At 50.2% G+C, this 24,751-nt stretch overlaps 1 protein-coding gene and 1 long non-coding RNA gene across 3 annotated transcripts; one reads left to right on the forward strand and one right to left on the reverse strand.

The window, feature by feature from the left end:
* Window positions 1-1,471: 1,471 nt before the first annotated feature.
* LOC123391663 lies at window positions 1,472-11,774 on the reverse strand. 2 transcript variants are annotated; one of them, XR_006606374.1, is made up of 3 exons: window positions 11,472-11,774; window positions 11,021-11,133; window positions 1,472-1,930 (listed from the first exon to the last, which is right to left on the reverse strand). It is a non-coding gene; the product is annotated as an uncharacterized LOC123391663 (long non-coding RNA). The 2 variants fall into 2 exon arrangements; XR_006606373.1 differs by lacking the exon at window positions 1,472-1,930 and adding an exon at window positions 8,150-8,347.
* Window positions 7,271-24,739, forward strand: LOC101675993. The gene is made up of 3 exons (XM_045078883.1): window positions 7,271-8,150; window positions 17,961-18,104; window positions 24,698-24,739. The coding sequence occupies exons 1-2, from the start codon at window positions 7,349-7,351 to the stop codon at window positions 18,074-18,076; spliced, it is 918 nt and encodes a 305-aa protein (XP_044934818.1). The 5' UTR covers window positions 7,271-7,348; the 3' UTR covers window positions 18,077-18,104; window positions 24,698-24,739.
* The last annotated feature ends 12 nt before the right edge of the window (window positions 24,740-24,751 follow it).

Genomic DNA, 24,751 nt, shown 5'->3' on the forward strand with positions numbered 1-24,751 from the left:
AGGGTGGAAGTTCTCACTGGACTAAAATGTAGCTGTTGGCAGTACTGTGTTCCTTTCTGAAAGCTCAGGGGAAAATCCATTTCTCCTATGCAGTGAATGCTTGTGGTCCTCGAAAATTGAAATCCCAAACCCAAATATGATGGTATTTGGAAGTGGGGCCTCTGGAGGGGGTCATGTCTCGAGGGTGGATGAGATGAGTGCCCTTATGAAAGTGACCTCAGGGGCTCCCCCACCCCTTCCACCATGGGAGGACACAAGAAGATGACTATCCCTGAACCAGGGATCACACACCGGGGGTGTATGATATTTTGTTATAGCAGCCCAAGATGACTAAGACCATTCCCTCGCCTTTTCCAGCCACTGCATGCTCCCCACATTTCTTGGCACATGGCCTCACTCTCCCATCCTTCAAGTCAACACTCTTGGCATTCTAGAGTCACATCTCCCTCTGATTCATCCCTCCTGCCTCCCTTTTAGGACTTTTTAATTATATTGTGCCTCTCTGGATAACCCAAAGTAATCTATTTTAAAGGAGGGACTGGCAACCATGATTCCATCTGAAACTTAAATTCACTTTTGCCGGGTAACCTAACAAAGTCACTGGTTACAAGAATTAGGATGTGGACAGCATCTTAGGGGGACCATTATGCTGCCCATCGTGACCCATCGTGACCTAGAGTAATTACATAACTTCTAAGACTCTGTGTCTTTTCTTTTCTTTCTTTCTTTTTTTCTTTTGATTCAGTTCACTGACATATACTGTATTATTGGTTTTAGAAGTGGATTCAGTATTCATCAGACGCACGTGACACCCAGTGCTCATTACATCCCGTGCCTTCCTCAGTGCCCGTCACCCAGTTACCCCATCCTCCCACCACCCTTCCCTTCAACAGCCCTCAGTTGGTCTCCTGTGGTTAAGAGTTTCTTATGGTTTTTCTCCCTCTCTGTTTTGTCTTATTGTTCCCTCCCTTCCCCTATGCTCCTCTGTTTTGTTTCTTAAATTCCACGTATGAGTGAGATCATAATTGCCATTCTCTGATTGACTTATTTCACTTAGCATAATACCCTCTAGTTGCATCCATGTCATTGCAAATGATAAGATTTTGGGGTTTTTTGATGGCTGCATAATATTTATTTATATATAAAAATAGATAGATAGATAGATATAGATATAATCTCACATCTTCTTTATCCATTCATCTGTTGATGGACATCTGGGCTCTTTCCATAGTTTAGCTATTGTGGACATTGCTGCTATAAACATTGGGGTGCACGTGCCCCTTCAGATCACTACATTTGTATCCTTTGGATAAGTACCTAGTAGAGCAATTGCTGGGTTGTAGGGTAGCTCTATTTTAAATTTTTTGAGGAACGTCCATACTGATTTCCAGAAGGTCGGCACCAGCTTGCATTCCCACCAACAGTGCAAGAGGGTTCCCCTTTCTCCTCATCCTTGCCAATATTTGTTGTGTCCTGACTTGAGTTTAGTCATTCTGACCACTGTGAGGTAGTATCTCATTGCCGTTTTAATTTGTATTTCCCTGAATCCTGGTGATGTTGAGTATTTTTTCATGTGTCTGTTGGCATCTCTGTTTCTCTATAAAGTGGAATTCCTACGATGGTTAGAGTGGGACTCAGGGATGACATTGCATGAATCATCTATTGCTGCGTAACAAATTACCCCAAAACTTAGTGGCATAAAACAATATTATTATCTCACCCTCTTCTGAGGGTCAGGAATTAGTGAGCAGCTTAGCTGAGTAGTCCAGGGTTGGTCTTTCACAAGGTATCAGTCAGGGGTTGGGTCATCTGAAAGGTTGCCTAGAGCTGAAAGCTTCCAAGATGGCTGCCTCTGTGGTTGCTGGCAGGTGGCCTCTCAGTTCCTCCACAGAGCTGTTTGAGTGTCCTCACTATGTGGCAGCTGGCTCCCCTAGAGAGCAGTCCAAGAGGGCCAAACAGAAGCAACAATGTGGGTTTTTTTTTTTTCAATCTAGCCATATACCTCTATTACCTGTTTAAAATAATTAAATGATTTTTCAAAATAAATAAGAATCAGGCATAACATTATTCTATTTGGTCTAGTTCAGAAGTTTCCAAGCATTATCTGCAGAATCCTTTCCTTAAATGAAATTTTATGGGGAACTCCAATATGGCAACCAGACGCAAAGGCAAGGGACCCAAACAGATGCAAGTCCTGCCACACACCTCTCACACTTGTTTGCAAACCTCTGGGTTCAACCCCATATCCAAGCAGGACCTTCCTGACTTTTCAAAGTTGGCAATAAGAGTTATGATATTTGAAATAGTAAATCTTTCTTCTCAATATCCCTTATTATGAAAATATTTTATAAATATTTTAGTCAGAAAGTTACTCACCTTCAAAGGAAGGAAGGGTTAGTCATTTGGTCAGAACAGGTTGGTTAGGTTAGAACCAACCTTTTCTCACTGTGCCCTTAAAACTCCATGCCCAGAAGCTTTACCATTTGAGAGCCTAAAACAATTGGGGGAAGGGGGTGCTTGTTCCAGGCGATTCCTTCTTTCCCTTCCTCACCCAACCTTCCCTTCCCTCCCTCTCCCCCCACGGCCTATATCTGGATTAGCCTCCAGAAGCCAGAATGATGGAGGGTTAGCCCCATCTCAGCCTCAGGATGTTATGTTCCTTCCTGCATCCCAGCCATTTGTGGCCAGTCAGACGTGGGTTTAGATCCCAGAACTACCACTCACTAGCTGATTGAATTTGGCCAACTTACTTAACCCTTCTGACCCTTGGTGTCTGCATCTAGAACTTGGAGGTGGTGCCTACCCATTGCTGGACGGCAGAAAAAGATAACATATGCGTACACCCAGCACACGGAAAGATCTCAATTAATGGGGACAATTATTACTAGACACAAAGGGGAGTCCTTCAATATCTTTTTATCTCTTCTTCCTTTTTGTAACAGAAGGAGTAACTGGGTGCCTGACGAGAGGCCACAAGTCCCAAGTTCTCCCAAAGCCAAGGTGGTTATGTGGCTAGTGCTGGCCAATGGAACATGAGTGGAATTGATGCACCCAACTTCCGAATCATGCCCTAGAAAGGATGCGACCTTTCCCTCCCTCCCATCTTTGTATCCTCTGTCTGGGGGCTGAAGAGTGCTGGGCCAGCTACCCTGGAGGCAGGAAAGGAAGTCACCTGTGAAGGGAGCAGAGCGTCTATGGCTGACCTCAATAGAAAAAATATATATATCATTTCCAAGCCAATAGATCCTTGGATCTCTTTGTTACATCAACTTAGATGAACCACGAAAGAGTTCAAAGTTGTTGAGGAGGAAAGATATTCCCTTCTTCCCTTCTGGGTTCTTTAGTTGGTCCAAAAATTAAATTGACATAGAACAGAGTAACAGGAGAAAAAAAAATTAATTTTTTACATATGGGAGCCCCATAAAAATAGGAGACTCAAAGATAGTCAGGCAATTGAGGCTCACATGCCGTCCTGAACTGAGGAACGGGACAAGGGACCTGGGGCTCCAGAAGGAGGACAAGTCCCAGAAAGATGAGAAAAGCAGGTGTTTGGTAATCGGGTGTTGGCTCTGTCATGCAGGAAACTCTCTCTGGTTAAAAAAAAAAAAAAAAAAATTATCTGGTAATAGCTCTCTTTCTGGGTCGGGCCCCCTATCTAAATTCTAGGCAGTTAAAGGAGAGGGAAAAAGCTTTTCCTGTGTCTGTTGGGTCTTGCTTGCCTTCAGCTCAAAATAATCCAAAGTGACACATTTTGGGGTGATGTATTCTCCCCCGCCCCGAGTATATGCTAAGGAGCCTTAGAATTCATGTGGTACACTCATACATCTAGGGCCCGCTTCTAGGCCACTTCTGCCATAAATCTCTCTCCCTCTGGGGGTGGGGGGGACGCAGAAGGGTTGCTAGGGATGCCTGGATTCCAGCACCATCCTCCTCCTCTGTAAGGTCACGCTGAAGCTGGTAGCTGGGCCACCTCCCTGCTCCTGTCCCCATGCTGCGTCTTCACTGTGCCCAGGGGTGTGGCCTACGTGGACCCTTTGTCAGTGGTACCTCAGTCTTCACCTTCTGACGAAGGACAGCCCACCATGTCAGACAGTTAAATAGGAGGGTCCTCAGATAACGGTCTGATTCGGTGAGCTGAGGGTGAGGAACACAGCACTGGCCTGTCCCTGGCAGCCTCAGGCGGCTTTCACCCCAGTCAAGGGGGACAGAGCCAGAGAAGGAAACAGGCTTCCCTCCTTACAGTTCAGTTCCAATCTACGTTTTGGGAGTCTGGGACCTCTAGTCCTTCCTAACTGGTCCTCCCCAGTTCGGAACTTGGTAAAGCTGGCTTGGAAAGTTCAGGTCAAAGGGCACCTGGGTGGCTCAGTCAGTTAGGCAACTGCCTTCAGCTCTGATCATGATCCAGGGACCCTGGAATGGAGCCCCATGTCAGGTTCCCTGCTCAGCGGGAGTCTCCTTCTCCCCCTCCCCCTGCTCATGCTTTTTGGCTCTCTCTATTTCAAATAAACAAATGAGACCTTTTTTAATCTTAAAAAAAAAGTTCAGGTCAAGCCCAGGCAGGGCCGCCTCCTTCCTACGGTGACACAAATCTTAAGCCTCACACATCCAGGGGCACCAGGGTGGCTCAGTTGGTTAAGCATCTGCTTTTAGCTTGTCATGATCTTGGGGGCCTAGGATGGAGCCCTGGGGGCTCCCTGCTCAGTGGAGAGTCTGCTTCTCCCTCTCCCACTACCCTCCCCGCCAACTCCCACATTTGTGCTCCCTCAAATAAATAAAATCTTCTAAAAAAAAAAAAAAGACAGACTCCCACACAGACTTTCCACAGGTCTCCCTGTGGAAAGGTGAACAGACACCTGTGTGGCCAGGTTGACAGGTCTGATTCATCCTAGATGAAACTAGCATCAATTTATAACACAGTGACCCAGCACCCTAGGGAAAGGTCACCCATGAGTCCCTGACTCTGAACTTTTGGATTTGCCGAGGAAGGAGGAAGGGGCTGGAAGTGTTCTTGCCAACATTATCCAGATGAAAGGTGAGCTGAGTCTCTGGTCCAAGGCTGAAAAACCAGGATAGGGAAAGAGTCCCCCCAAAACTGTCCACAATGCTTCTGCAAAGCTGTGGGGTCTTCTATCTTTACCCCGTCCTTCCCAATTCCCTGGCCCAGAGGGTCCTGCAGCTTTCAGCAAGATCCCCGCTTAGAGGTTCTGGCTCAGAGTCTTTTATATATATATATATATACAAAATAATCTGGAACGCTCTTTTTTTTTAAAGATTTTATTTATTTATTTGACAGACAGAAATCACAAGTCAGCAGAGAGGCAGGCAGAGAGAGAGAGAGGGAGGAAGCAGTCTCCCCACTGAGCAGAGAGCCCAATGTGGGGCTCGATCCTAGGACTCTGGGATCATGACCTGAGCTGAAGGCAGAGGCTTTAACCAACTGAGCCACCCAGGTGCCCCTAGTTTTTATATTTTAAAAAATAATTTTAAAACAACCTAATAAAGCTCATTTTTTAAAAATTAACAAAGGGAAAATTTTTTCCCTACCCTTGAATTCCAATCACTGTGGCTCTCTTGAATACCTCTGTCCCATCTCCCCAGGGCAGATAAGGAGTTTTATGCTTTTTTGTTTTGATTTTGCTAAAGATCTTTCTGGCTTTTTGGTGCCCTGTGAGGTACCTGTTGGGTCTCTGCCTCCAGTTCCTGAAACCCTTTGATTTCTTAAGTGATAAGAGCATTAGGAGCATTGTTTGTTCTACTATTTGGTCACTAACCCTGTCCCTGACATGGAGATCCTAAATCTGGTGGAATTTCCTGGGTGATGGGAGTGGTTTTTTTCTAATGAGGTGACTCTGCATGGGCTCCTGCATGGGAGCTAGTCACCAGAAAGACCAAGCCATAATTAAAAGTTGGGGATTTTCAGCCCCACCCCCCATCTTCTAGAGAGGGTCAAGAAGGTTGGAGCTGGAGTTAATACTTGATCATGCCGACATGAGAAAGCCTCCATAAAATCCCAATGGTATTGGGATTCCAAGAGCTCTCAGATTGAGGAACACATGGAAGTTCAGGGAAATTCCTGTGTGTGCAGAAGTGGGATGAAAGATCTGCGCCGTGTCCCACACACCTTGCCCTGTGCATCTCCTCCTTCTGGATGTTCATCCGGGTCTTCTATATCCTTTTTTTTTTTTCCTAAGATTTTATTTCTTTGAGAGTGAGAGAGAGTGAGCAAGCACATACACTCAAGCAGGGGGAGGCTCAGAAGAAGGAGGAGAAGCAGATTCTCGCTGAGCAGGGAGTCCCAAGTGGGACTCGATTCCAGGACCCTGGGATCATGACCTGAGCTGAAGGCAGACGCTCAACCTACTGAGCCACCCAGGCGCTCCTTCTATATATCCTTTGATAATAAACTGGTCAACAGTAAGTAAACTGTTTTCCTGAGTTCTGTGAGCCATTCATAGCAAAGCAATTGAACCTGAGGAGGGGACTGTGGGAATCTCAGATTTACAGCCAATTGCTCAGAAGCAAGGGTAACAACCTGGACTTGTAATTGGCATCTGAAGGTGGGGGGCAGTCTTTCCCGACACCACCCTTGATCTGAGGATCGGATGCTATCCCTAGGAAGACGGTGTCAGAACTGAGTTAAACTGCAGGACACCCAGCTGGTGTCACAGAATTGCTCAGTGTGGGGAAAACACACACATATTTGGTGACCAGAAATAGCAAAGTACAGTTCTGTGTAAAGAGCGAAGGAGAAATACAGAAGGAAAAGACTGGATTTTTCAAATACATACCCATAGAAGAAGGGAGAGGACCGCGAACCATCTCCTGCAGCCCCAGCCAGTTCAGGCAGGACCCAGGACCCTGGCTCCCAGTTCACCCAGCAAGTATTTCAGGTGTTCCTTTCCGCTTTTCCTTACCGCTTTTCAGGTGTCCCAGGTGCAGTGAGCACCAGGATCCACTGCCTTTTATCGTCTTTTTTTTTTTTTTTTTTTTTTTTTTTTTTTTTTTCCTCCCACTGCTTTTTAAGTACCTGTGAGGTGCAGGAAAATCTGTTTTACTTGGAGGCTTGGGCATAATGGTCCAACCCCAAGATAAAAGGATTTCCCCTGTTGATACCGAAGACACACAAAATGACAAGAGAAACTGAACACAGCTGGCATTTTCGCGGCAAGCAGCAGCGACTTCCCTATGTTGGAAGATTTCCAAAAAATAAAGGGCGGAGGCCCTAGGTCAGGACAGGAAGAGGTAGGGAGGGCGCAGGGGTATTGTGACATGCTCCAGGGAAGGGCGGCTTGTCCCGTGGCCAACAGACGCCCCGGGGCCCAGAGGGGCAAGAGAGCCGGGACCGGGCATGGAGCCTGGGGCCGGGCCCTCCAGGGCCCCGCAGGACAGGAAGGCGGAGTCTCAGCAACAGGCTCGGGCCCAGCCCGTCGAGGGCCACGGCCGGATACTGCTGTTCGGCGAGCTCTGGAAGCAGGATGAGGGCTGCCTGACCGTGCAGGACGTTCTGGAGCAGGCTCCGGACGATCACTGCGCCAGGCCCTCGTCCACTCGAACCGCGAGCTACCACAGCAGCTGCGCCACGCGGCAGCGCAAGCGTCCCGGCCACAGCGGGTGGGACAGCGCCGACTGCCCGGCCGCCAAGTCCAGGCGCTGCGCCAAAGAGAGAAGGTGCGACAGGTGCAAGGCCACGGACCCGTGCGAGTGCGGGGCGGCTCGGGCTGGGTCTGAGACCTCCTGCCGCGAGGCGGCGGAGGAGCCGCCGTCGGGAGGCTGGGTGCCCCGCCCGGTGCCCCAGCGCAACCCCCGGCTGCTCCTGGTGCTGTGCCGCGCGTCGGCGCTGCGCTCCAACCTGCCGCGGCTGCAGCTGCTCCTGCAGCAGGTGCAGGCGCGGCACCGCCAGCCGCCTGCTGCTCTTGTCGGGATCGTGGTGCAGCCGCAGCCGGAAGAGGAGGCCGAGGCGCGCCGCCGCATGGAGACCCTGCTCTGCAGCGCCTTCGCGCCGCACAGCTCCTCGGTGGAGGTGCACACGGCGGTGTTCCGCCCCAGCCGCTCGGACTGCGTCCTGGACGTCCAGCCCGCCGCCAGCACAGGGCGCAATGCCAGGGCTCGGGGCAGCGTCCTTCTCGTGGATCAGGAGACCCAGACGGATGGTGAGGGTCCCGACAGCGGGTGGGGGTCGGGGGAGGGGGTGCGTGGAAACTGCAAGGATGGAGGGAGTGCGGTCCTGGTCCAGGGGAGTGGACACATCCCCCATGTCACGGGCCCGCTCCTAGAGCCTCCACTTAACACCGGTTTGGATGAAGATTCATCAGATTTCTCAGCCCAGGTGTGCTCGCTGGGGCAATCTCTGGTCAAAAATATTCACATTTACTGAATTTGTAGAGTTAAACTCTTCCCACCCATCCACCTAGCCCCTTTCTCCCCCTGCACCCTGCATCACACTTCTGCAAGGTACAGATTTGGGAGTTTCTAGGACCCAGTGCCACCCCGGCCTTTCCACATCCACTTACTCCTTGATTGGTTCTGGAGGCTTCTCCTCCAAGGGAAGCATAATTGACAAGAAAACCCTGCCTGGTGTGCATTAGGGACTGTCCTAAGGGCTTTTCACGTCTCCTCCTCACAGCTAAGCTTTGGAGGAGGTGATGGGTCGGGATTCCTGCTCTGCTCTTGAGTGCATGCCTATCAAGGAATCCAGGCCTATGGCCCCAGAGGGTCCAGGGCCTTGGACACTGAGCTCTGGAATGAGCACCAGGTGCCCTCTGTCTCCAGGAAGTCCTCTCCAGAGGCCGGCGGTAGCAGGGAAGGAAGTGCCTGGGATGGGGAGTTCCAATACCCAGTTGCTCAAAGCTCAGACACCCTCCTACTGGTGACCAGAGCAGGTTGTCCCCTTGGAGAACTAGCTCCCGTTCCTCACAGGTGGGAGCCAAGGGCCAGCTGGTGTCTGAGGTGTCACCCAACTGTAAGATGCGAGCGTAGGGGCAAATGCTGACACGCTTGCTCTTAGCGCGCTGGAAGTAGCCAGAAGTCCAGAACCACCGGGTGTGGATGTTCACACCCTCAGAACCTCATCCTCACTTCACCTCCCCCTAGACTCCATCTTCTCACCTTGCCAAATAGTGCACAAGATTGTCCCATGGCTGCCAGGTCAAGTAGGAGAGCCCCTTGCCTGTGGACTGTTCCAAGATCCTCAAGCAAGGCCAGAAAACCGCAGCCCATCTTAGGAAAGTAACCCCTTCGTGATACAGCCTGTTGGCCCTCACATTCCATGCTCACCCTGCCTTCGGCGGTTTCCTGCTTTCTTTGTCCCCCTACCCTCACCTTGGAGAAGCTTGTGTTGCGCTTCTTCTCTGGACTCGGGCCTTCCAGGGTACTCACAGCCTGGGAGTAGGGAACTCAAGGGAAGACAGGAAACCCATCACTCTAACACCATGCGGCATGTGATCTGGGACTCAGGGAGGGAAGGGTCTCTTCCAGTTGGGGACCTCAAGGAGACTGGTCCACTTGGGATGGAACCTGATGATGGGAAGTGTAATGACGGGGGGGGGGCGGGCTGAGAGAGGGGAAGGGCTTTCACAGATGGAGGAAAGCAAGCCTCCACTCTCACAGCTGGCAAGAGCTAGAAAAGATAGCAGAGAGTTGGTCAGTATACCTGGGGTGCTGGTTTGTGACCATGTTATGAAGTCAGACTTCCAGCCGGGAACTTTTGCTCCAGTGGGAAGGCAGTGGGGGCCAAGGAAGACCTTCTAGCAAAGTATCGCAGTGCTGTTCTTCCTCATCCCTCTGGACCAAACTCTCATTCCATGAGTGCTGTCTCCCTGCTTCTTGGAATCACCCTTATGAAAGAATCCACCCATATTTTTTTCCACTGCCATAGAAAAACTCTTCACTCCTCCCAAAGCCTGAGCCTCTGTGTTTTCTCCATCACTCTCCTCAGGAAGAGAGACCTGTTTTCTGTGCCATTTGGCTCCTTGGTGTGAAATGACACACTTCTTTCATCTCTACCAGGAAAGACTACCCATGCATGTTCGCCCCTTATCTAATTCATTTAAAAAACAGGGTTCTCGACCAGGGGCAATTTTCTCTCTCTCTCTCTCTCTTTCATACACACACACACACACACACACACACACACACACGGAGGCATTTAGCATTGTCTATAGACATCTTTGGTGGGAGAAGCAGTTGCTACTGGCATCTCGTGGCAGACACCAGGGCTGCCAGTAAACTTCCTACAATACACAGGAGAATCATCCGGCTCATACAGCAAAGATTTATCCGGCCTCAAATGTCAATAGAGCTGAGGTTGAGAACCCCTGATTTAAATCAGGTTGAAGCCCCAGGCAAAAGCCCACTGGTGTCTGGAAATCTAATTTTGCAGAGATAAATGCCTTTGGAGTTCCCAACCTGTCTGTTAAATCTGGACAGGGTCCCTGACCCCAGTTTCCAGTCTCTCTGATTCTAAATTGACTCCCCCAGAGGGATCCATTGCTCTTGACTCTAGAGAATTACCACCTTCTTGTAGACTCAGTTTGCTCCTTGAACTACTTTGTGCTGATGGTCAACCAAATCCAATCTGACTTTATTGATCTGAGGGATCTTCCACATCTAATCCTTGGTGACTTTTTTTAAAAAAGAATTCAGTCTTCTCACTCAAGGGATCTTTCTAGCCCATTGACTTTTAAGGCCTGTATAATGATCTGATTCCCTATTGCCTGCTGGAATCATGAAATGAAATGGGAACTTCACCCTGTCAATGCTTCCAACTAGCTGGGTGATCTTGGAAGGTGATTTAATTTCCCTAAGTTTCCCTCAGTTTCTCTTCTGCGAAAAAGAGAATCATTACGGTCTTTTCAGGATCTAGAATCCCAAAATACTTTCTGTCATTTCACATTTCACATGGGGTCTGGCCTTGCATGGAGGTGCCTTCTAGCAATGTCTGCCCTAAACCCTATCCTTGGCCAAGGGCATCACACACCCCCACCCCCAAGAGCATGAGCTTCGCTGCTGAATACTCACCCACCTTTTGATGCATTTATGGCAGAGGTAGAGTATTCCAAGGTGAGCACATTCTGTGTTGCGGTCACAGTGTGAAGCTTAGGCTTGTCTTTTAAAAACGCCTTTTCCGCTTCCATCCTGAAAGGAAAATAGATTTATATTTTTACCTTGAAGTAATATTCATAGTCTCCTAATTGACCCGACGAGTTTGGGGTTTGAGAGGTAGTCCATCATTGCCGCGACTGAGTTAAAAGAAAGTGTAGTTTTCCAAACTGTGATGTCTTATAGGGGAAATTCTTTTGCAAAAGCGAGGTTCCTATCCAAGTTGCGGATCCCTAGCCCCTTCCTACAGTGGGGAGGGCAGGTTTTGGAAGAAGGGTGAAGCTACTTTAAGATCTTCTGAATGGGGAGGAAACAGCTGATATGGGAGAAGCCTGCGGACCTCCCGTGGACCCCCAAACCTTCAGTAAAATTACCTAAAACTCACAGGATGCATGGTGAAGTAGTTTGTTTTGGGTTGTGGAAACCCTTGGCAGAGCTGAGCTTCAGAGGGGGGAGGGTGTCTAAAAGCGAACAGAGAGCGCTTAGGGACCCAGGAGCGCACCAGCGGAGAGGTGCCTGAAGGAGGCGCTCTGGTCGCAACATCTTGGGGGGTCCAAGATGTCCCCGTTCCCGTAGCCAGGCTGACCCAGGTCCCTGAGGGCCTTCTGCCTATCCCGGTTGCTGGGGAGGAGGGAGGACAGCAGGCTGGCGTAGGCAGAGAAGACTGTCCCCAGAACCCTGCCATAGGAACCACCCTGGGTTTGTGACCTCACAGGAGGGGTGGAGGTGACTGTTCTCTGCGGGGCTTAGGTCCCTCCCGAGGCCAGACCCTTCCCCCAGGGCAGGGGCAAACGGCCCCTCCAGGAGGGAGCCGGAAGATTAGGCAGCTCCATGTAGGTCCACGTTTAGGTGAAGAGAACCCACCATGAGGAAGGGCAAAAGGAAGAAGCCGGAATCCAGACGCCATGGCTCCACCTCCCAGCGCACCAGCTCCGAGTCCACCCCGCAGCAGCCCAGCCCGGCATCCACTCCGCAACAGCCCAGCCCCAGATCCAGCCCGCAGGAGCCCAGCCCGGCCTCCACCCCTCAGCAGCCCAGCCCCGCCTCCACCCCCCAGCCGCCCAGCCCCGCCTCCACCCCCCAGCCGCCCAGCCCCGCCTCCACCCCTCAGCAGCCCAGTCCCGCCTCCACCCCGCAGCAGCCCAGCCCCGCCTCCACCCCGCAGCAGGCCAGCCCCAGATCTACCCCCCAGCCCAGCTCTGTAAGCACCCCGCGACAGTCTGCGCCCCAGGCTCTCCCAGCTCCCGAAACCAACTCCTCCACCCGGGGCCTGTTACCTCAGGACACTAACTCGAAAGCATCCTCTCGATCCAGGAAAACAGGTGGGCAGGCTTCTAACTCAAGAACATCTAGCTTTCCTGCTGGTGGAGTCCTAGGGTCCCCAGGAGACGGGTTCATTTCGGGTAATGGTGCATGGTTGATGTGTATTCTGGAACGTGCTGGTGAAGTGTGAGGGTTTGGGGTTTTGTTGTTACCTAGGACTTCAGGATCCCTGGATTTTGCCAGTCCTCACCACCCTGGGTCTCAGTAAAGGCAGCCACACATACACATCGATCAACATTGCGCTTGGCTCCGTGGTGATACTATCTTATTAGGAGTCAGAAGTGCCATGTGGCTGCTCACAAATAAAAACCAAGGATGTGTTAATAGAAGTATATGGTTTAGGACAAGGGAGGTGGTCATTCATACTCTTGTGTGCTGTGAAAAATGCCTAGCAATCTAGTCCAAAGAAGATAATGGGGTTTGAGGGGTTGGGAAAGCAAGAACCGTGTAATGTATGAGATTTGGTTGAAGGAATTGGAGGAAATTTGTCAAGTAAAAGATGTGAGTAGACTTGTTCTTTGTTGGCCTCAGAGGTCTGACTCAGGGTTGCCAGATAAAATATAGGACACCCAGTTAAATTTGAATTTCAGATAAACAAGTAACTTTCTAGTCCCGGGTATTGCATGGGCTTTCTGTATTTTTATCTGCTAAATCTGGCAGCCTTACCCATGGAAGATACTAGAGACAGGCAGATTTCTGCTCAACAAGAAGACATTTAACAACAATTAGTTCTGTCTGAAAATTGAATGGCTGTCTAGGAAAAGTGGCCCTCCGTCTTCTTGGGTAGCCAGAATCTGACTGAGCATTGGATTGCATAGAGGGAATTAAGTGGAGTTGGGGAGACAGGCTGGTTAATATTACTACTTCTAATAATAATAATAATAATGGTAGTAACGAACTAACAACCCCCAAGCATTTACCATGTACCTAGCATTCAGCTCGCTGTCAGTGTGCATCTTCCCATTTAACAGTCCTATAAAGGAGGTATTAGCATCATGGTCTCCCTTTCATAGATGGGGAAACTGAGGCTTAATGAAATCAAACAACACACTCTCAAGCAGGCACTGGTAACACCAAGAGGAGGACCTCCGTCGATTCTGACTCTATAATCTTCACTCTTAACTGCAGCATTGACCTTCTGATCCCAAGAGTCCCAAGTTTCCCCAGGAGGAAGAACACCCTTCTCTGAGCTTCTTTTGGCTTCACCATGAGCCAGTGCCAGTGGCTTTATGATCCCAAATAGGCCACACTCTCTGGGCCACAGCTTATTCCTCCGGGATGGTGTGGATATAAACTGCAAGTGAGGTGTGAGTGAGAGAGCTAGCCCCAAGCGATTGCGCGGACAATGGTATTTCGGTGGCTAAGAATCAACCCATTCTTAACATGTAGAAATGGTTTTGAGTGTTACATATTGCATATATTGTGATCATCAACCACTGGTGGAAACACTTCTGGATTATGGCCTTCAGAACTGATATCTGTAGAAAGCAAAATGTTCCAACCCCACATCTTTTGAGGAATGCATGTGGCTCACCCCTGGGGAGGAATTCTGCTTATTGAGAAGGCCACGCAGGTGACTGGGGTGGCCTGCCCGTGGTTAGAGTGGACACCCTGCACTTTTCTGCCAGGGCAATTTTATTCCTTCAAGCCAGAGTGCGAAAAAGGGTGGATGATAAGGGATGAAGGCCTTTACATAAGGGCGCCATTTTCTGAAATCCAAATCTTTTTTTTTAAAGGATGTTATTTGTTTCTTTATTTGTTTGAAGCGGGGAGGCCAGAGGGAGAGGAAGAGGGAGAATCTCAAGCAGATTCCGAGTCAAGCACAGAGCCTGAAGTGGGGCCCGATTCCACAACCCTGAGATCATGACTTGAGCCGAAATCAAGTCAGACGTTCAACCAACTGAGCCACCCAGGTGCCCCTAAAATCTAAATGGAACCCACATCCATGGCTGGAGGGAACACAGAATGGTGCGGCTGGTGCTGAAAACAATCTGGCAGTTCCTCAAACGGTCAAATGCAAAGTTACTATATGACCGAGCAATTCCACTCCTGGGGACACACCCAAGAGAATTAAAAATAGAACATCCATACAAAAACGTGCACATGAATGTTCACAGCACCATTAATTAATGGTAGCCAAGAAGTTGGACAAACTCAATATCAACAATCTGATGAACGGATAAACAGCATGTGGTACATCCATACAATGAAATCCTATTTGGCACCACTGACGCGTGCTACAACATGGATGAGCCTGAGACACATTGGGCTAAGTGAAAGAAGCTAGCCCTCCAAAACTCACATGTTGTACACGATTCCATTTATGAAATGTGCAGAATAGGCAAATCCATTGATCAGAACTGGGGGGAGGTGGGGAAAGGAGTGATTGCAAATGGCCATGGGGTTTCCTTGGAGTGCAAGATGAAAATGTTCTGGAATTAGTCAGTAATGATGGATTTACACCTTTGTTAATATGCCAAAAACCACTGAACACTTTAAAGAATAAATGTTATGACACAGAAATTAAATGTCTATTAAAACAATTAACAAAGAAAAAAGATAAGGCTTGCCTTTTAGAATCCCTTCCTTCTCCATTCCAGGAAAATAACAGTGGTAGGCAGGTCTAAGGAGGAAGTGTGTGTTGTCTGCCCCATTGATCACTGGCTTTGGGGAGCTTATGTTGGAAGAACGTGTAGCTGTGTCAAGAAGCCAGGACCCAAGCCAGGAGGAGGAGGAAACTGTCCGCCGGAAGTCCTCCTGTGTAACAGCAGACGGCGCCATATCTGAGGACTCCTGGCATCCTCAGCAGAGGACAAATGGGAGAGAAGTTTGGGAAAGTTTCAAGGACTGTAAATTGGAGCAGCCACTGTCTTCTGGATCAGTCAATAAGCTGCAGAAGAATGGACCATGTTCCAGTGGAATCTCAGAGTCATTCTCCTACCGCTGTCATTTTCTGTGAATTCCATGGATGGAGCACCAGACGAGTTAGAAGCCCTGAGCTGAAACCCACTTCTTCCAATCTCTGTGTTACAAGGCCACATCCCATCTATTCTTTGAGCCTCAGTTTCCCGGTTTTTAAACTGAGAATAAACAAATAATAGCGCCATTATTTCAAAATGGCCTGCGGAGCTCCAGGTTCTAAAACAACCAGGTTCCCCTCTTAGTCTTCCCTCCCTTGTCTACCTAGCTCTCCCACGCCTCCTAGAGGCAGGGCTCCCTCATCTCTCTCCTTCTCTGTCCATCCAGGGGCTGTGACTCGTGCGGGCCCGCGGGCCTTCTGTTCCTGTTCCACTTGCCCCGGCAGCTCTGCTTGCTGGCGTCGTCTGGGCCTGTGTCATAGCCGCATCTTTGATGTCCTCCTTCCTCGGGTCTGGCCCACCATGCCAGGGAGAGGATCCCCAAGCCTCCTCACTTTCTACAGGTTCTGGAGCGCGTGCGGGGCTGGATCCTCGGGGCACTTGGGTCCCAGGGCCTGGCTCTGTCCTGGACCCTATTAGCTGCCATGTTGTAACTCCTTCTTGAGAATCCCAGGCGGAAAGGAAGCCTCTCCAGGGTGGCCACTTCCTGGGGTTTGGCGCCCTGCCCTTTCTGACCAGACCCACGCCCAGGGGTCCCCCATCTGCACAAAGAGGGCCCAGTTTTCTTCCTTACCGGAAATGACTTCTTTAGAAGGCTCGTGGTTCTTTTCTCCATGGTCCCCCTTCTTCCTCAAAGCACACTCCCTCGCAGCCCTTAGAAAAGTCCCTCTCACTCAGAGCACTGTGATTCAGTGCTCTGTTGGGCCACCGGCCTCCTTCTGTGGCCCACACCATACCTGAGAGCTTCAGGTTCTTGACCTGCTTATGAATTTCCCCCAGAATTCAGTGATAAATACTGATTGGAACCCACATGGCCGGTTGGTAAGAGCAAGACCTCCACCCCATTTAGAGGGTTTCATGTTTCACAACCATTTCTGACAGTCTCCACAGGGGACACGCCCCCAGGCTCCCACAGCATCTTCCGAGGTACCTGCCCTTCCTTTCCTCTCCCACGAATCCATCAGGAGAAAGCCACCTGGTGGCTGCTGCTTCCACTCACGGGAAGAACCCTGTACAGAAAACGGAACTAAAGATGTCAGTCCACTTTCCCAGTAGCGCAAGGCGATGTGCCTCCCTCTGTCCCCAGGACTGGGCCCCAGAGTAGCTATACTTATACTCAAAGGTCTCACCAGTGTCCATGAATAGACTCCCTTCTTGGGGATCTCAGATCCCTACTCCAGGAGCAAAACTGATGCCTCACTCTCTTCCTGCTCCCTTCCCCACCAAATCCACTCTCCTGTCCATCCCTGAAAATCACCACCTCTTGGACATGAGAGAGGCATACAAGTAGCCCAGTGTGTCGAGAGAACATGTGTAGAGCTAAAAATACTCTACAGTCTGGTAAGTCCCATCAAGGAACCACCTGCCCACCGCTCACCTCTACTGATTTTCCTCGCACACACTTAGTATTTCCGTCCATCTGTCCATCTGTCGAGCCATGCCATGGATTTCATGTCGCTTTAAAACCAACAAGTGAGAACCCCTCCTGGGCATAGAAGACTAGGTACTGTGAGGAAAACCAGAACAGGGAACTTGACCCTTTAAAAATCGTGCAGTCTATGTGGCAAGGTGAGATGTGTACGTTCAGAAACTAAGATGGGAGCCCAGAAGTGAGCCCTGCTTCTTAGAAGTTCAAAGAGCTTCAGAAAAAAGGGGAGCCCCCTCCAAAGCTTGGGTCCACAGAGACTTTATAGTGTCAATGGTATCTATCTGCGCTGAGTCTAGAAGGGTCTTGGGATCTTCCCCTGGCTTACTGTGAAAAGGTGGAGGGAAAGGTGAAAGCAAGGCGGTTCCCCATTAGGGGAAGGAGAGGGAGGGGCAGAGATGCTGCCTGGCCCAGGTGAGACCTCTAGTCTTAATTCCACTCAAATCACACCATCAGCTTCCATATTCTTTACATTTCTCAGTGGAGCCGAATGTTGGATCTTGGTTTTAAATACACATTCACATCAAATAAGATTCCCTACCTCAGCAGGATTGTTGTCCAAATGGATATTGCCTTTTGGGAAAGTCTTCCTCACAGTCACTGGCACAATGGTCCATCTTCCTTGCCGGTGTGGTGGGCATCCCATGCGGCTTCCTGAGATGATTCTTCTCCAAAATAGAGGCCTATGATAGAACCTACTTCACGGGGTTGTTTTGAGGCTGGAGGAAGACACTGGGTATAAGGTGTTTAGCTCGGGCCTGCACACCACAGCCTTCCCTGCCTTCATATCCTGCTTCCTGAGTGTCCCCAGAAGCTGGCATCCCAGGCTTGCCCATCCTCGGAGGTGGGGGTCCTGTGGCAGGGAGTCACCGGACAGAGGCGGACAGAGCTGTTTTCCCTCGGGAGGAGCATCAGTAGTGGGAGATGGGCATTTCTGAACTGCTGAGGGGATCCTACAGTTTCTGCCTCCCCTGTCTGTGGACAGGCACTAGAGTCCAGATTCTCCCAACCTGTGGGCTTTCTGCTTTGCTCTACAGAAAACCTACAAGGAAACACTCCACTCATCGTAATTCGCGTGCTCCAAGCTCTCGGGACTGCTGCTGTAGTTCTGGGGGCCCTAGGAGCTGCCTATTACACCACTGAATTCTTGTAAGCAACCCCCCAGGCCCACGGTCCGGCAGGTACGTGTACCCCCTTTGTGCCTCTGTCCCCTTGCACAGGTAACGCTCAAGCCCACTGGGTCACCGTGCCTGCAGTGCAGGGCTGAGGGAGTATCTGTCCCTTCTAGGAATAAAGGAGGAATAATTTATGGAGGGACCAAACCTCCAGCCTCTTAGGGAAAGCGTAAGAACTGAGTGACTTCCTGGCCTCAGGGTCATCTGACATGGCTCTCTCAAGCAGCCCTGACACTCTTGGAAAATGCTAGACCCATTATTGGATTGTCAAATCAGAGCTCCCCCAACACTCACCGGGGGGTGGAGGTTCCCTAGTCACAGATCCCAGGCAGGATGAAGCCGGAGACGTTGGACAGAGGTTGGACAGAGGTTCCCATCTCTCTTAGGACTTCCCTTGGAACTTTCTCTCTGCCGAGAGAACTTTCCTTCTGAAGTGCTACTTATCTTTCATGACCTGGTCCCATTTCTTCCATAAGCTCTTCCCACCTACAGTTCCAGTGATCTCCCCATCTTTTTAACACTGTTTTCTCCAGCCTTTTCTACTCTGTACTGTGGGCAATCGATTTCTTGGTACCTATGTGGCCTGTTTCTCCAACTACATTACACAGTCCTTGAGGGCAGGGAGTATGCCTTACATGGTACCTCCAGTCCTCCCCTGTCTTGGGCCAGGATCCCAGGGGCAGAGCCTGAGACAGGGATTTGGTGCATAGGATTTATGAGGGAAAATAGGAGTGAAGGAGGTAAGAGAGGAGAGAGGAAGTAGTAGAACAAGGAGGAGGTCTCAGCTGGAGTCCAGCCTCAGCCTGATCCCAGGGGAGCTCTGGTGTGTAAATTAACCACAGAGCTGGTCTCACCTTGGAGCAAGAAGCTTGGCCTTCTGTGATCCTCCATCATTGAGTGATTGGCAGTAGGAGTGAGGAGTGTATGTCTTTGGGGAAAAGCAGATCTCATTTGCCCTCTTGAGAGAAAGTTCCTGGGGAAGGAGGCAGCTCTGAGTGATTAGCAGCCAACATTCACAGTTCTCAGGAGCTGGGGAATAGACACACCTGCCCAGAAAGAGGATCTAGGTGGGCACCAAGAGCACCCATGGTTGTTGCCATTGTCAAATCCACTGGCAGTGAATGCCTAATAATGGGGGATAATGGTAATGGCAGCTGTTCAACCCACTCCCAAACTCCACCAGCCATAGGAATGGATGAGGAATGGCCACCGTAGGGCATGTGGTGGGAACAGATGCTCAAAGCATCTCAGAAGCCCAGCCCAAAAAGGAAACTCACCATCCACTCCGGGGCTCTACTGCCTGATCAAGGGACTTTCATGGAAGAATAAAAGCACCTTAAGTTTCATGAAATAGCAGAGTAGCTGAGGCCCTCAGTTTCCCGGTCTATAAACCAGGAAGGTCATGGGACCTCTGTCCTGAGATTATTGAGAGGCAGAGAAAGGGTGCTCAGAGGACAGGGCTGGCCAGCTGGCCAGTCTTGTGACTATGACCATCGTGGAAGTGGTCAGAAAGGTTCAGGCTTTGGAGACAGAGCCCGGTAACTGGGTCTTCAGGGATGCCTTGCTTAACTTCTGTAAGAGGCATGTCTTTGCCAAAGGAGGAGGAATAATAACTACCTCCAGGGGCAGCGGTTTTGAGGATTTAATGAGGGGATGTTCAGACTCGCCAGGCTGGGTCACAGGTGGTGATGCGCAGTTTGAAGAATGGCCCTGAGCGAAAGCATTGTGTCCTAAAGGCTCCTTAAACAGGGGCCACGGTGTCCCCTTGGGTTCTGCCACTGGCGGCAGGCAAGCCTGAGATTGGATTCCCCTCCCACATCCAGGATCTCTAGGGCCTGGAGCAAGTTTTCCCTAACTCCTGCCATCTCCTTCTTGTTAAATGGGGTAATAACAGTACCCCTCTCACTGGGTTGTTGAAGGAGTAGGTGAAAAACATGCATGTCAAACACTCAGCAGAGGGCCTCGCCCAGAAGAGGCCCTCCACACAGCCGCTGCCCCATCTGCGTCATCAACACCGCCTCCTAACTCAGTGTTCCCCAAACTCGGCCGACTTTGACACCTGCAATAGCCTTACTCCTTTTAAAATTAGCTTTCTTTTGAACTTACATGCATTTATTTTCAAGGCAAATTTAAATGTGGCCATAAATGGAAAACCCTATTTCTTGCCATAAAAAGACTCACAGGAGATATGAATCCCAAATGTCATGCACTTCTAGCAGAGGAGGGTGCCCAAGAAACGCTCAGCTTTCAAAGCGGAGTCCTGTGTATTCCAAGAACACGCGCTGGACCCTAAGACTGGCAGCTGCACGCCGGGGCGCTGTCTTTGCTTTAACCAGGGTTGAAAGATGAGTGGCAGAAATCCTGGCGACTTAATGTGATGTCGGGGGCCCTGCATGGAGGGGCTCAGAGAGGGGAGGAGGGAGATGTTTATAGACAGCAAGGAGGGTGAGTAAAGGGGATGGGGAGGGGGAAAACGGGAGGAGGGGAGTAGAGTGGAACCCCATCCAGGGCCTGGAGTAGGTCACGTCCCTGCCACTGAGAGTGAATCGGTGGCAAAGCCAACAAGATTCCCCAGAGACTGAGGCTGCGAGTGTGTTGGAGGTGAGGGTTCAAGTGGCCTGTGGGGTTCTATACTGCTGACTTCACTTAACAAACTGGCCAATGCATGCTGTGCCCGAACTTGGCACCGCTCACCTCTTTCTTCTGCTCTGAAGGGTGACTCCTTATGTCTTCTTAGGGTGGACCCCTTGCCTGGAGGCAGGCCTGGGGACCTGCCTTCTCCAGGCCAGATAAAACCAGTCCAACGACAGAGCTCACACCCGACAGGCTGGTCCTCCCAGGAATGGACTTCTTTTCTCCAGCCATAGTTGTCCCCTGACCACTCCAGTGTCCCTTGAGAGAGAGACAGGCACCTGCCGCCTGAGACAGGCTTCTTCCAAGGCCCCATAGCCCATGCCTGGCAATTCTGATGAGGTGGCCTTTCCCCCACGTGACCCACTGCTTTGGTCAAACTTTGGTTCCAGCACTGGGATGGAGTGTTCATTGGCTTTGGGGCCCTTGAAATGTCCTTTAACTGACCCTCAGCAAGACCTGGCTTCTTCCAGAGTTGCTTCTGCCAGAGCCGGCACTCCAGTGTCCTATCCCATCATTCAGTGGACACTATGAGTCTGAGGTCTATGGTGCCACCAGCAGGGGTCAGGAGAGAACTTTCTAAAAGCCTAGAAGTTGCAGTGACAATTCCTGGACACTAGTCAAACATAGTGTCTCCCACCCCAACACCCTGGGGTTCCCCTCAGAAACCCCTGTAAATAGGCAAGTGGGTTAACACAGCTGTCGTGTGTACTGACCATGTGCCCAGCACCACACTGGGGACTGTGAGACACGATGACCACAGCGGGAAATGGTTGGCCACACCCACCCACAGGCCAAGGCAAGGGCTTCAGGCTTGGAAGTCCGGTAAAGTCTGTGGATCTAAACTGGCCAAGGCTCCCAGGCAAAGGGGGCAGGGGATAGTAATTCCCATGGAGACAAATGCTTTCTGACACCCAAGCTAGACGGCAGAGTCCAAATGACAAGAGAGCATGTTCATTGGTTAAATATTGCGTTCATTCATTCATATTTCTTAGGTCCCTCCCACTGTGTTATAGGAGTAAACCAAGACAGAACCAAAGACCCATCCTCCAACCCAGGGAGCCTGCATTCCAGTGGCCACAGACAGACAATTGACCCGTTTAATGAATAAACAAGATCACTCGATTTGGCAGCAAGTGTTATCAAGGAAATAAAGATATAAAGTAGATCTGATAAAGAGCAGAAAAGGGCGGGTGAGCAGGCAGGGATGTTGCTTGCAATAGGCTGGTCTGCAAAGGCCTCTCTGAGCTGAGACATATAGGGCAGAAGGAGACAGACAGTGCAAATTTGGGGGAAAAGGGTGCTTACAGACAGAAAAGCAGATCCAACAGTTAGGCAGGAAGGAACGTAACATGTTTTAGGACAGAGAAAAGGCCAATATGGCTGGAGCTCTGGCGGTCAGGATGCCATCACAGGGGAGACCAAGGTCAGGTAGAGCCTTGAAGATTTCGTGTTCTAGATGTCTCTCAGGCTGTTGGTTTTCATTTCAAAGATTTCAAAACAATCGCAGTGCCTGTTGGATAGAGGTTGGGGAAGGGGGAGGAGGACCAGGTGGGAATCATCTGCACTGGGCTGGACAAGCAAAGATGGCACTTGGATCAAGGGGATGGCTGCAGAGGGGAAGTGACCAGCGACATTACAGAGGCAGAACCAGCAAGTCTTGCTGATAGGTTGGATGAAGCGATGAGTGAAAGGGAAGCCTCAAGGATGACTCCTTGGGGTGCCATTGCCAGAGACAAAAGGCGCAGGAGAGGATGGAAATCGAGAGTTCTGTTCTATTCTGTTGTTACTATTGAGGCATTGGACTACCAAAGGGACATGTCACGGAGGCAGATGGACATATGGAAGTCACTGGAAAAGCCAGGTCTTAGCTCCAAGCAAGGGAGTGATTCGTAAGAGCTGAAATCTACAGCCAGAGGCAGGGGATAAGATGACTCAGAGAGAAGACCTAGATAGAGCCGAGAGTCTGGAACGGAGGCCAGGAAGATGCCATTTAGAAGTCTGGTAATGAAGGAAGGTGCCAGTGGAGAAGACACCTGCCGTGGGCTTGCTCTGGGTCTAGGCAAGCATGCAGGGTCCCAGTAAGTTCTCAGAGATAGAGAAGAGCAGGTAGGTTTCAGGTCAACAAGTGGTATCCACAGGTAGGAAAAGGCAGAAAAGAGACAATCTCAGCAGAAGGCGCTGATGAGCAGGGCTGAGACCTGATTGTGAGGGCCCTGCTACTACATGTCTGTTTGTTCTTCTGTGCCTCACGGAGTGCGGACAGACAGACATGTGCTTCCCTATCCTGTGGCCGGGACCCACCCTCATCTGTAAAGTGAACAGAGGGGGGACCATGCACCCACACCCAGGTTCACAGCCTCTTCCCCTCCTGGGATGGATGGGCTGACCCAGGTGCTTCCTGGACTCGCCCTTCCTACTTCCTACACATCCTGCATTTTCGACCATTGCCCTCAATGCTGATCCTTCCTGATCAAAAAGCTTTCACTGCCCCGTGAGAAGAATGCCTTCACTTGTGGGCAGGGTGAAAAATAACTACCTCTAATGGATAAGGTGCTTGGTAAATAGGAAAGTGCTCCCCTCGGACTTCTCTCCCCTTAATTCAGCTGTAAAACTGAAAGTGCGAATTGGTAGGTTTCCAACTGCCACGAGGCATTTTAAGACTTGATTTGATGTGGAATGTGGCTTAAGATTTTTTGGTGCTACAAATTTCAAGAAAACCTAATTCAAAATGGCAACAGGGAGATTATCTCAGGGAACACTTGGGAAGCAGCACATGGATGGTTAACTCAACAGGGTCGGCAGGGACCTGGGGACTAATCTGGCTTTCAGCTCTGACACCCCTCAGCAAAGAAGGGGCTCGTTCCCCCTCACGGGCGGATATCTGGAAGAGTTCCCAGAATTTCATCCTCATACCTGACCCTCAGAAGTCAGGGAAAAGGCCACCTCCTCCTCATGTCTCTTCTTGTGTTAAGTTTTTCCCAGAAGCCCCTGCCCCTGGTATACCTGCCCTCTAATTGGGGTGACATACCCCTGAATTGGGTCTCATGTGTCTTCTTCAACAAATTAATGGCAGAGGGGAGTTAAATTACCCTGACTGCATTAGACCAATCCAGAGCTCCCCCTATATTCTACCCCAACTCTGGGGCTGAGTTTGCTTCCCTTTACTGCACAAAGGAGTAGAGCAAACTAGGCGGGAACCCTGCCAGCAGCACCAACAAGAGGCAGGAGTGCTTTTAGAAGATGATACGGTAGCAGAGTGACAGATGAACTCCAATGTCCAGACCTGTTGGCTTGGACAAGTGCTTGAATCCCGGAAAGCCCCATGAGGGTTTGTGTGCCTGGGGGAGGTTCTCTGGGACATCCTGAGTTCCAAAGGCTTAGCAATTAGACCTTGTAGAAGGGAAATAGTTTAGTGTCCTCCTCAGTCCAGAGCCTAAAGAACCATCTAATGGCAGTGGCAAAACCCCTTATGTGGTAAAAGGTGTTTCTAGAACCTTCTTTCTTAAAGCTTGGTAAACCTGTCTCTTAGCATCCCACTGAAAATGAGGAGGCACCGAAAGGAAAGGGCTGTTTCCCCTCTCCTTTCGGGCACCGAGCACAGTAAAATTCACTGCCATGGCCCAGTTTTGGGGGAGGGAGGCTCCACTGCAGCTGCTAGGGGCTCTCAGGGTGGGGAGAGAATAGAAGACACTAGTTGACTGAGCCAAGTGTGAGCCAGGCATTTTGCATAAGTGCGTTACAGCCTGAAGGGGAACACCAGGCTCCAAGTGGCTGTTTGGATGAAAAGGAGACTGGACAAGAGAATGGAAGAAATTTGAATCCTATGTAATTCATTTTTCCCCAAGAAGACCTCAACGGCTGAACCCTCCTCACCCATGGGGTTGTAAAACTGGAAAGCCACCAAAATCCCAAGGTCATGGAATGTTGTCCAAGCTAACGGCTCTATCCTTATTTTTTTCTTACAGATCCAGTTTCCATCAAGGATCTCTCTTGTCACCAAAATAGAACAAAAAAAAAAA

Source organism: Mustela putorius, unplaced genomic scaffold (assembly GCF_011764305.1).
Source record: "Mustela putorius furo isolate JIRA1106 unplaced genomic scaffold, ASM1176430v1.1 tig00000275_pilon_pilon_pilon, whole genome shotgun sequence".
Classification (NCBI taxonomy): Eukaryota; Metazoa; Chordata; class Mammalia; order Carnivora; family Mustelidae; genus Mustela; species Mustela putorius.